Here is a 13,061-nt window from a genome sequence, read left to right as displayed (position 1 = left end):
GAGGAGGATGGGTCACCCCTTGTGAGCCTTGGTTCCTCCCAAGGTTTCTTCCTCAGCTGGGGGAGTTTTTCCTTGCCACTGTCGCCCCTGGCTTGCTCACTTGAGGGTTTTACATTTGTCTTTACATTTCATGTCAAATCTTGTCTTACTGGAATTCTGTGAAGCTGCTTTGTGACAACATCAGTTGTGAAAAGCGCTATATAAATAAATTTGATTTGATTTGATTTGATTTGAAGTAACCTCCCCCTTTTTTGGAGCAAATTCCTCTGCCTCAGAGCCACTTTCCACCATACTTCACTGTGCCTAAACAACTCCTGTAAAGACTGTATGCTATATTACAGGTCACTGCATGATGTCATTACGTAATCAAGTGGGATTATCACTAATATCACAATATTGATTTTTTTTTTTATTGTATTAAAAATGATCACAATAGTATTGCGAATACGATATGGAACATCCCTAATGTGTGCCCATTGTGGGCAAACCTTCACTTTTAATTATCTGCTAACAAATGTGTGAATGCAGCAGCAGAATATATTTGCAATCCCATCCAGCAATGATTACACACAGAGTTTATTACACACACACACACACACACACACACACCTACCAAAGTCCAAGACTCAGGGTTCAGGAAAGCAACAGAGCTTTAGTGCGCTGTCCAAGGTGCTAAATTCATTCCAGCCGTGCTGCCACTCAGTTAACCTCTCATTAGCAGCATGGACTCTGCTAGCTGCTGGGCTCAGAGTGGGGAGAACAGGCCTGGGGCCCATAGAGCGGGTGTAGAGGGGGGATATAGAGGAACATAGGTGTCCCCTGAGAGAGAACAGTGGTACCATATCTTCTGAATTTGGCAGTGCAACAGTGCAAGAGTTACATGAATCAGACAAGATGAGATGAGGAATGAGATGGATATTATAGAAAAGACAGAGGGTGCAGGAGACTAATAATCTCTTTTCTTATGAGAGCTACTATCTCTCTGTGTCTACTCGTCATTATAACTTTTAATTCGGGATTAGGTTTAATGGTGTATCTAAAGCTTTGAGAATGTGTGTCTGAAATATATAACCATGTTGCAGTCTGTGAATTGGAAATCAGAAAGCATATTATATCTTTAGCATCAAGTGAAACAGAACATCTAGGTGAGAACAACTACAGGCAAGATATTTCAACCATAGAAATCTCATTGGTGGCAGGCCGGCAGGGAGGTCAAATAATTATTATTTTATTTTATATATATATATATTTATACAGGGTGAGTCAAAAGTCGCAGGACACCCTTTTATCTTACCCTGCCAAGTAATTGGTGACAGGGCTATTGGATAAAGGTCAAGTTTTTCCAATGGGAAGGTGGTCATGTAGCATATCAAAGGCATAAAATGGTGCCCTATGGATTTTGAATCACCCTCTATATTTTTTAAATTTTTTAATATAATTAATCCACCATATATCCAGCAGAATTTCATTAATGTAATCACACATGAGAATGTTTTAAATGATATGGCACTCTTAGCTGTTTTCTACAATATGAAAAAAGAATATCAAATATTCTGATCTCAAGTTGATCGGAACAATGATAGCAGGACTTCAATTTTAAACATGTAGGCCTGACATCAGAGTGAGGTAAGTGTGCATGGTAGGGACATTAACAGTAAAACTGGGCAATGCCTGAGCTTACTGGAAAAAAAAACACATCATCTCCCCATGTTTAGAAGACACTCAGTCATGATATCATCAGTATTTGTATTGAGATTGGAATTTGATTTAAAAAATAAAGGGCTACCAGTTTAAAATATATAAATATTTATAATATATATAATATAATATATTTATAAATGGTTTAAAATCTTTTTATTACATGGTTATTAATTGAAGATCATTAATAATCATTTTTAACACAAATAGAAAGGACAACAATGACCTCTTTTTTGTTTTGTCTAATATTTAAAGTGTCTGCTGTCCTTCACAATGTGTGAATATTTTATGATGAACCAATAGAAATGCTCCAAAATTACTTGGAATATAATCTTTTAAAATTGACTTTCATTGAAAATTAAAAAGTTCTTTTTCTTCTCCTGTAAAGTTATTATTTTGGGAGATACATGTTTTTAATTGGACAGCAATTTGTTAAGATACACAATATCTAAAGTGACATTCTATCTGTGGGGTAGCTGTAGGATTGGAACAATGGAAATTGTGTGGGTGCTGGTAGAAAGAGGGTGGGGTGGGCCCTATGTGAAGCTGTAATGGATTGGGATAGGATATTTTACATCTTATTTTGTGTATGATTACAATAATTAACCAATATGTGCTGCAGTTTAATGTCAACTCTCTGTAAAGTGTCCTTGGGTTTGTGAAAGGCTCTATATAAATTGAATTTATTATTATTATTAACTAATGAAGAACACAAAGTAAGGTCAGTATTCTACAAGATCTGAGGTTTAATCTATGTGTTATAATTAATTAATGACTTAATGTGTTTACAATCATATTAATAAGCATCCATAAACAGACTGTAAATCATTCATAAGGCTTTATAAGTGTAGACTGATTCTAAAGTGGTAACAAGCCATCTGTGAAGTCTCCTGGCTGCAGTAGAGGTTACTGGTTTTTGTTTTTCCAACTCACAACAATGCGTAAACAATTACACTGGCTACTGCCCTGTGTTCTTTTTGCCAGCGACTGTGCATTCTACCTTCTAGAAGTGACTGAGACTTTGGAAAGACGCTGTAAGTACTGACAGTCTGTAGAAAACATAACATAAACATGGAATATATGGGAAATACAAGTGGGATTTTTCCTCTATCTGTGATTTCCAGTCTTGTTCATTCACAACTTCATTGTCATCTCATGCTTCATTAGTGCAGTGTTAAAGGCAGGGCCAACAGCTGTGGGACATGGTCACAGTGATAGATAAAGAGTGTTCTTTTTTAAAATGTTTCAATATATTTATAATTATAGCTTTAGAGTTTTTTAATGCACGTTATATTCAAAAGTTTGAGTGTCTATGGTCAGATTACATTTGTCCTTTTTTCTAAGTGAAAACAGGGCATTGCTTCTCTCTCTCTGTTGATGTGGGGCGTCTTGCTCATATTACTCTTGTGTTGATTAAATCAGGTTTTCCGAAAGGAAATGGCATGATATCAGCACTGAGTAACTGTAAAAAGCATGACATCAGATGGTGGTGACAGAGATATTTGAAGTAATGACATCACCACATTGAGTTAAAGCCAAACTAAAGTTAAAATTCCCGGCTGATCATGTTCACTTAACGACACGTTTATGAGTAGTGTCTAAATGAATGCCCACTAAATAAGAATACTGTAATTTTGTTTAAAGATTAATCAGTATTTTTTATCAGACATCAGATGTCTTTATATTTTTTCCAGCAGAGAAATGTATCTGTAAAAATGACACACACACACACACACACACACACACACACACACACACAAACACAGAAACTCACACTCTCTAAATTTGAGGCTTGAGCTTGCCCGGTAAAATGCCTGTGTCTTGTGTCAGCGGTGAAGCTTGTCTTTCTTGAGGTGTGAATGCCCAATAAACCATTCAAACTTCTGTCCCCTCCTCTAATCCCCTTATCCGGACCACTACACCGTCTGGCCCTCTCTGTCTGCACTGTCTGTCAGATCTGAGCTGTTGCTAAATCACAGGGATCCATTGTATCTCTCTCACTGACATGTCCACAGCACCTACAGGTCCACTGTTCTTCAGTAAGGGTAAGATTAACTCCTACTCAGTTTTAAAATTTCTAAATGTACCTCCTCAGTAAATCAGTGGTGATAAGTTGAAATATATTTCTGATGTATGTTCTTTTTAATTTATTTCCATTAGTGTTAGTATTTGCAGACATTTAATATTGCAAATATAACCTTTATCCTGCTGGTGTGTGTGTGTGTGTGTGTGTGTGTGTGTGTGTGTGTGTGTGTGTGTGTGTGTGTGTGGTGTGTGCGCTCTCTTGTCTCTGAGTCAGGACTGGCATGATTGAGACTTGCAGTTGAAAAGTGAGACCCGTCAACAAACAGTTATTACCTCAATAAAGAGGAGAAATCGATGAGGCGGAGAAGAACAGCATGCAGTGTGTATGTGTGTGTGTGTGTGTGTGTGTGTGTGTGTACAAGCGAGAGAGAGAGAGAGAGAGAATGTGTGTGTGAGAGAGAGACAAGCTTTTAAAGCCAACTGGGACAGCAGCCAAGAAATGAGATAAAATGAGAGAGGGGGGAGACAGACAGAGAGAGAGAGAGAGAGAAGGGAAAGAGAGAAAGAGAGAGAGAGAGGGAAAGATATAAAGAGAGAGATAGAGAGCATAACATAACATTTAACATAACATTTCCTCTGTGTATTTCTGACCTCTTCATTGAGCTCGATGCTGTTCTGAATGTCAGAGGTGCGAGAACGATTTCTCTTACACACACACACACTCACACACACACACACACACACACACACACACACACACCCTCTGCTGTGACTCAATTACTAGCGATGGAGCAATAATAAAGTCCGGACGGCAAAGGCTTCGATCGGCTGACCTGCCGGGAGGCACAAGCTGACTTCACCATGATGGATCACCTCTCAGTGCCCATGCTCTTAAACACACACACACACACACACACACACACACACACACACACACAGTTGCAAATTCACGTACACAACATGCACTCTTTATATATTTCATAAGGAGAATCTACTCCTTAAAGACTATTCACTATATGAAGTAATATTTATCTGTCGTGTATCATTTAGAGTCTGATATTACTTATTATTATTATTATTATTATTATATATTTTACTATTATTATAATGATATGGTTTAAAACTACTTAAAAACAAACAAATGTCAGCTGTGTCCACAACTAGGAATTGACATCATCAATAATAATAACTTGTATGTTAAAAGTGACCAAAGTTTTGAAACATCCATGATAGGGGATTTCAAACTTGTGAAAAGCAGCGTAATGTATACACTACTGCAGATGGATCATTGAAAGGTGTGCACCCACTCACACACCCCGACCCACACAAATCCCCCGCCTCACAATGCACTCTAGTGTAGAGTTTGCACCTGCTGCAACTGAACCGTAACACACTTTGTGGAGCAGTTTTAGTGTACTTTCCTCTCTTGGGAGGATACGATTCATACACGTGATGTTGAAGGAACAAAAAGCAAGTAAATAAAAAAAAACAAAAGGGAAATTCCAGCATGAAATTCACAACCAGCTCGTGAAGTCTGGAGTGGTGTGTACTTCACCAGTATGTGACTGAGTGGCACATTTTCTCTGTAGATATCCTGACTGCATGAATGTTACCGGTCTGACTCAGCCATGCACCAACCACAGATGTGATTTCATGTAGATTATGATTGTGAGGCTGGAGAAGCTTTACAGAATACTGACGAAAGAAAAGAAAAAAACCCATTAGAGCTAATGAGAAAATGCTGAGCTGTTTTTGTTAAATAGTTTAATTTCATAACTTAGTGCTGCGATGCTGAGCTGAACTGCAGATGTGGAAAATTTGCTGGTACACTAACAGCTCACAGCAAGGCTTCATTCCTTCTGAAATGTGATGAAATTAGAAAGAGTTGTTTTGTGTATAACTGCAGGCCTTTGCTATGTGCTATGTTACAGTGTAAAGTGTGTGTGTGTGTGAATGTGTTTTATGTATGTGTGTGTGTGTGTATGTATGCATGTGAGAGTTACACATCTGTTGCTGCACAGTGTGTGTCAGTCATGACACAGGATGCTACCCACAGGGTGTTGATGTTTGGTGGACTATTCTCCATCCGGCAGTGACAGTGAGGGCTTTAAAAGTCTCAAGGAGTACTGCTGTGTCTGATCAACTCTTACCAGCACAACACACACTGACACATCTTCACCACAACGTCGGTGTCACTGCAGCGCTGAGAACCCACCCTCCAAATCATACCTGCTCTGTGGTGGTCCTGTAGAGATCCTTCCCATTAAAGAGCAGGTTAAAATGGTGATAGCAAAGTGTGCAGAGTAACAGGTGGAGTATATTTTTAAATATTTCTTTTTTAAAACATTTAAAGAAAATGTCTAAAACCTGGGCACCCTCACAGACAGAGAGAACAAATCACACTACTCACAGACAGAGGAAAGAGGCAGGGCTTGAACCCACAACCCCAGAACCCTGGAGCTGTGTGACAGTGAAACCACCTGCAGCGCCACCTTGCTGCTCAGGCTGGAACCAACACGAGCAAATTTATTTTAAATCGAATTTTAATGCCAGTATTCTGTTAAACGTGGCTAATCCCACAAGAATAGCTTTGACAAAACACATTTATGGGCTAGAAAATTGTACTAAATCTCGTTTTAATCCTCTTCCTTAATGAAATAGGCAGTTGGCTTTGTTTCTTAACCCTTTAATGTCCTCACTGGGGGGGGGGGTGGTTTGTGTACTTTGCGGTGAAAACAGAACACAAGCAAGGAATACATATATTTAAGTGCAATGACATGTCAACTCTGCTTTCAGACACAAGAGGAAGTTGTCACCTCTCTACACACCATTTGCACAGAGGTTGCCCCACCCCCTATTTGACACTGAGAAGTGGCGTGATGTAAATACTCTGCTTGTACATTCTTCAATAGGATCGTGTTGAGCCTGACGTTAAAGAGATAAGCACTCGATACATTCGTGATTTCATGAATTTTGATACAGTTTCTGGTATGATCAGTATCATCACACACACACACACACACACAAACACGGTCAAGTAAATAAGACCACCACAGCTGAGTACTGCTGGGCTTGTTCAGGTACTGCCATGAGAGGAAAATCTATACATCCTCATTGAATGTGACAGTGAGCTCTGCTGGGTCTAATTGCAATGAATGACTTGGTTCACTTAGGAGTGTGTGTGTGTGTGTGTGTGTGTGTGTGTGTGTGTGTGTGTGTGTGTGTGTGTGTGTGGTTGTGATTGGAAGTGTCTGAGCATGTGTGGGAGTACGGGGTTAATACGAGATAACGAATTGAGGCTCTGAGTGTTATTGTGCTGTAGTACAGTGTGGCTCTCTCCTCTATCCGCAGACCCAGAACACTCCGCAAGTTCATTAGAATGGGGCTGTGTGAGACATGCACACACACACGCACACTCAAAATAATTAGAGACAACAGCAGTGCAATCAGGAGGGCGTCAGACGTGTGCGCGAAACCTCACCAGAAAACATAATGATATACGCTTCACCTGTTCTAACAGCAAGGGCTGTTTGTAGTATGCACAAACACACACAGGTCGATTACACAATGTGAGGACATGAGGCGCATACATAAAGGTCCTACGTGTATGTCACGCTGCAGTATCACCCTGATTTAAACTCAAGCTAAATAATCAGTAAGTTAAGCTTTTCCAGTATTTTTCAGTATCTAGGAAATTACTGATTACAATAGAAGCCTTAACAACTAAACTAGGGCTGTCCCGATCTGATTTCTAGGAATGTTTTTTGGGCCCAATAAGACCTTTTGTAACTGATCGGTATCGGCTTCCTTTACCATGAACCCAACCCTAAATATTTTGTTTTATGCAGGCGGTCACTTGGGTGTTGTAAATGGAAAGTGCAGTGTGTGGCAGGATGGTGCTAAAAAGTCTGAAATGTTTTTATTATATTCTTGTCTTAACTCTTATATGAGGGGATCAGACACAGCAGTGCTCCTTGAGTTTTTAAACCCAGTGTTTCTCACTCAATCGCTACTCCATTGTCCAGTGTGTTGGACGTCCTCTATTCCTGCATCAGTGGACACAGGATGGTGTTGGCTGAATGTTTTTTGTTGGTGGTGGACTATTCATGATCCAGCAGGAACACTGAGGGATTTAAAATCCTGTGATTGTTCAGTTTACTCAAAGGGCCCACTGTGCAGCAGTATTATGACCGAAAATTAAAGTATAGGAGACTCAATATTGAAAGACAGTCAGTATAAATGACTTAGATTGGGATGAGGTTTTTTTAACAACACTTGCTATGTCTTGCTATATTTTTTTCTTTTTTTGTTTTTATTAAGAAAGACAGGTCATTGTTAGTTTTCATGTAGTTAGCGATTTTTATCTAGTCTAGGATATTTTTAGTCAGAATATTGTTATCCACTACTTGTACAGAGAGAAACTTTAAACACACACACACACACACACACACACAAGCAAGCATAGAAGGCAAGCTAATGAGAGAACCATCTATTGTTCTGTAGTACTTATTGCTCAATGTACCAACCCCAAAAGAGTGGACCTCAAAAACAGACCCACACCCCACTACACACACACACACACACACATCCTCACACAACACAGGCTGGCACATACAATGCTTGCAAAATACACGCACACACACACACACATGCAAGTTGCTCCGGTGATGCAATTCTCCTTGCGCTGTAGCAACAGTTGCTAATAACAATCAGAGCACAGAAATCATTACCACATGAGGCTCATCACCAGGCCCATAATGACATAAGAGCGAGCACTCAGCCATCTTAGCCCTTTATAAGTGACAATGAGCACTTTGATGTCAGCGCCTCGCTCTAAATCAAGCTGATCTGGAACCACTTAATATACATGAAGGCAAAAGTCCTGAAACGAGTGCAGCTGTACAATATGTGAGCATTAGGTCATGACCCAGCCCACCCAACACGGCCCACTGAAACCTGCTAGCTTTTTAGCTCTGGACCTAGTGCATCTTAACCACCCTTGTAAGGATGGAGGAGAACAGTAATTGAGTCAAGAGTTCTTTGTCATAAAATGCATTCTTAAAGGCTGGAGGTTTGATAACCTACTAAAGGAACACTAGGCTAGATTTTGCTACTTGGATACCCTACAGTTGCAGCATTTACAGCACTGCCTTGAAATCAAGAAAGAGGAAGGTGGTTTCCTAATCTCCTCCAATAGTTATAATATAGTGCAGTTTCTGGAGTGCTGAGCCCAGAGCAGCAATGACAGAGACTGTTCTCCCTATTGCAAAATATGTGAAACGTCACAATGATTTTGAAGCTGTGATTTTAAGGTAAAAATAAAACCTAGCGTAATTTAGTCACCTATTACACATGTACAAATTGTTTAGTCATGTAGCCCTATCTTGTACCTGCAATCGTTGGTCATTTAAATGCTCAAGTACACCTAGCTTAGAGATACACTTTGTAGGTACACAGTTTTCTATCCCAATCTACTCCATCCACTGCTGGAAAGGGGCCACCATCAGACCTGGAGTCACAAACAGAGGGTCTGTGCATGTCCAGTGGGCTACAGTCAGTAAATCTAAACATAGAAATTGAACTATGAGGTAGGTGATAAAATAGATGACCAGTTACCTGCCTGGCAACAAACTGGGAGGTGTACAATGGTACGAAAGGAGTGTTACAAACAGACTGTACCTTTGGTAAGCGCTCTGGGTCTCCAGGATGCCGAGGAATAACCTTCTGTAACCGCTGGAATCCATAGTCGATGGTGGGCTCGTTCAAGGCTGGAAAATGAAAACATTATTAGTCCTATACACTGAATATAGTCCACATGTTAGACTAATTAAGTAACTAACACAAACTTTATTTACACATCTTAACTGCAGAGCAATACCAGGACAAACCAAGACATTTTTAAAGATATGCATTGACTAATGGAGGTCTAAAGTGTTTTCTAAGGGTGTTATTATTACTATTATTTTTTTAGGAAAATCACACTGCAACAATCAAAGTTGCAACAGGCTTAATGCTGCAGGAAGTGGCATTAAAATATACAATTGTTCTAATGGTAGTCGTTGTATATTCCTAAGATTGCCCATATTTATCGAACGCTAAGTGTAAGAGGCACATATAGTATGGTAATCTCTGGATTTTAAGGATTTTCAGGGACGCTTATGTGTTTTGCGTGGCAATTACTACGTGCAAAGTCTTTATCTTGTCAGAATCAGGACGATCGCATCAGTCAGGAGGTGAAGGCCAGGAGGGAGATTTACAAGCTATCTGACAAAAGTTGTTTCGATAATAGAGAGCAAATGGAAGCAGAAATCATGGGCGCGGGCTTATTTCCAGCAGTGCTTTGTTTTTAAAAGCCTACTCTTTAAAAGCTCTTCTAAGAATTTTCTGAGGGCAAGATATGTTTCAGAATGAAGCATGTACTATTTTAAGAAAGAACCATTTAAAAGCAGAAACTTATTTCACAATATTGAATGACCAGAATATGTTTGTTATAATGTATTGCATCTTTTGATGCTCAAAGTAAATTAAGCTTAATCCGGATATATTCAGCCTTTCAGCTGCACTGTCCTTTTACTTGTTTGTGATATAAATACCATCTAAAGCCATAAAAGCAAGGCTTGATAAAAACAATATGGTATTTACTGAAGCACAAAGAAGGCTTTAGTGCAGCTTCTCCTCCACGCGTGGAGCTTGAAGATGAAGAGAAAAGAGGAAGAGAAAATGAGAGAGTGGTTTGGATGGTGAGTGTGTGGGTGAATGTTAGGGGTTGATGGGTCACAGAGGGAGAGTGGAGTTGGGTGCTTTCCTGTCAGTTGGAGCAGATGGTCACAGCTCAGTGAATTCTTATTAAGTACTAATGAAGTTAGTATGTGGTCCGCTACAAAGGAAAAGAAACTTGAGTAGGTGTCATTCAGGCAAGATATGATTTACAACAGCACAAAAGTCCACATATTATTTGCATCTGTGAATCAGCTACCTTACAATTATTCGTCAGATTTCCAATGGCAGTCCTTTGATATCTTTGGGGAGGTGTTATTCGTGTCCTTGTGTTTGTGTTAATATGCTAAATACGAAGATTGATGGGCTAACTCTCTGCAAAACAGTCACATGGCTCATAGATGCCAGAAGTAGTTTGCTCTACCTTTATTGCCATTGATTTCTACATTGCACCCAATTGTCTCACTCAGCCTGGGGAAAACATTCACTTACTAAGGTCAGAGAGAGAGAGAGAGAGAGAGAGAGAAAGAGAGAGAGCGAGAGAGAGAGAGAGAGAGAGAGAGAGAGAGAGAGAGAGAGAGAGAGAGAGAGAGAGAGAGAGAGAACGAGAATAAATATAAAGTGAGAGAAAAACATGTATAAAAACAAAGAGAAATTGTCTGTAAAAAGAGACTATACATAGTATAGGAGACAGTCTCCATAATCATTTCAGAGCCCATGATCTGTATTTTTTATAATATTGTATAATTATTAAATATGGCCTAAATAAACTCCCATAAATACAATATATACCCAATGTAGAGTTTATGTATTCCTTTGCCAGTACAAACGTGTTTATACAGGAGGTGATTATTCCATTAGCCCCATTGTTCATTTAAACAGACCACAATGGCACAAACACCATAACTTCCTTAAATATGCCCATTAAAAGTATTAAAAAAAAAATCACACTAACTAAAATGGGGAAGTGGGACTGTTTTTGGCCTAAACTTTCACTGGAGCCTGGTACAATATTTGCTACATGTGAAACAAGCGCTAACCACACCGCACATATTTATAACTTGGCCTAGCTCTGCTCCTTCAGACTGTTTTATTGTTTTCTCTGTGCTGCCACATGGCTTCAATTTGCTGAAGGATGTTGGTTTATCGTTCTCCCTGGGTTAGCCTTAGCGGTTAAACGCCTCAAAATAGCATCTGAGGCCAAGCTGGACAAGTACCAACTGTGTAATGCTACATGCTAACAGAGCCCTGCTAAAAGTGACAATAAAAAGGGATTAGCTAACAAAGACTGACAAGAGTTAGTGTTTACATGGTTTCCCTGTGAATTCAGTTTTATTAATGAGGTCACCAGTGTGTTTGCTTTAGCCACAATTAGCAGTCATGTGGGGACAGACAAAACCATACATAGCAGGCTACTAAACTTTACACCTACTTTCTCCTCACCATTAATGAGATTTAAAGTGGACACTAAATCAACACTTCAGATTCATTCCTACACCAATCAGCCACAACATTAAAACCACTGATATGTGAAGAGAACGACATTGATTATCTTGTTACAATTGTACTTGTCAATGGGTGGGATATACTAGGCAGCAGGAACATGACTAGACCCACAAAAACAATAACAATAAGGTAATATAACACCATCCATCCTAACTACTCATGATCATGTTCTTTTTAAAGATTATCATTCTAGACAACATCATATTAAATTAAAAGTTGCAGAAGGTTAGTAACACAATTCTCACTGAACCCCATGTGTACGTCAGAGAAAACATGGATGTAGTTTTGACAAATAGTCAAAGCCAAAGAGATTTATACTGTTTCTGTTTTTACTTGTTCAAGAAAGTGCATATAAACCGAATGAATTCATTCATTCATTCATTATCTGTAACCGCTTATCCAGTTCAGGGTTGCGGTGGGTCCAGAGCCTACCTGGAATCATTGGGTGCAAGGCAGGAATACACCCTGGAGGGGGCCCGAATGAATTTAATTAATAAAAAATACTTTAGTGTTAAATCTCTTAACCTATTTAGTTTTTAACAGGCTTATTCTAGATTGAACCAAAAGTGGTTCTTTTAAGCATCCAAGAACTCATGGCAACAGTAGGGCTGGTTCATATCGTATCGTTTGCAATAATATCATCATAACTTCTAAAACAATAAAAGTAGTAAATATCGTGATTTTAGTGATATTCAGACTTGTTCACTGATATTCAGCTGTTTGGTAGCATGAGGGGAAACTACACACAGCCAGATATTTTTTTTTACAAGCATTCCAGAACTCAAACTGAACTCACCTTATGGATTTAAATTTATCTTCATAATTTTGTGAACTTAAAACAAATGAACGTGCCATGTTAGCAACCACAAGTTAAAGCCACTAGCATTTTGACTTCTGAAAACATGGGACAGGCAATTTAGAGACATTAGTTTCAGGTAAGTGTTTTAGTCTTGCTGTCTCAGTGTAATTACCGCATTCATCAGTTTGAGAGGAAACTGTTCTCAGGAGTAGAAAGTGGAGGAGAAATTCGCTGATGGTTTGTATTCTTAAGTCCCACTTAAGGGCACGTGATAAGTCGAGGATGTCAGGCTAGATTCACAGCCGATTTAGTCATT

The 13,061-nt window shown here is 39.2% G+C and overlaps 1 protein-coding gene across 5 annotated transcripts in view; it reads right to left on the bottom strand.

Annotated features, from left to right (window-relative positions):
* Positions 1-13,061, bottom strand: part of ebf1b (EBF transcription factor 1b) — a 171,910-nt gene that overhangs the window by 17,263 nt on the left and 141,586 nt on the right. For all 5 annotated transcript variants that reach the window (XM_066645669.1, XM_066645671.1, XM_066645670.1 and 2 more), the window contains one exon: positions 9,403-9,491. In XM_066645669.1, coding sequence (XP_066501766.1) covers positions 9,403-9,491 — 89 coding nt within the window. The remainder of the gene's footprint in view (positions 1-9,402; positions 9,492-13,061) is intronic.

This window comes from Hoplias malabaricus, chromosome 15 (assembly GCF_029633855.1).
Source record: "Hoplias malabaricus isolate fHopMal1 chromosome 15, fHopMal1.hap1, whole genome shotgun sequence".
Taxonomy (NCBI): Eukaryota; Metazoa; Chordata; class Actinopteri; order Characiformes; family Erythrinidae; genus Hoplias; species Hoplias malabaricus.
Note: the sequence above shows the minus strand (reverse complement) of the source record. Positions and strands in the feature narration are given on the sequence as shown.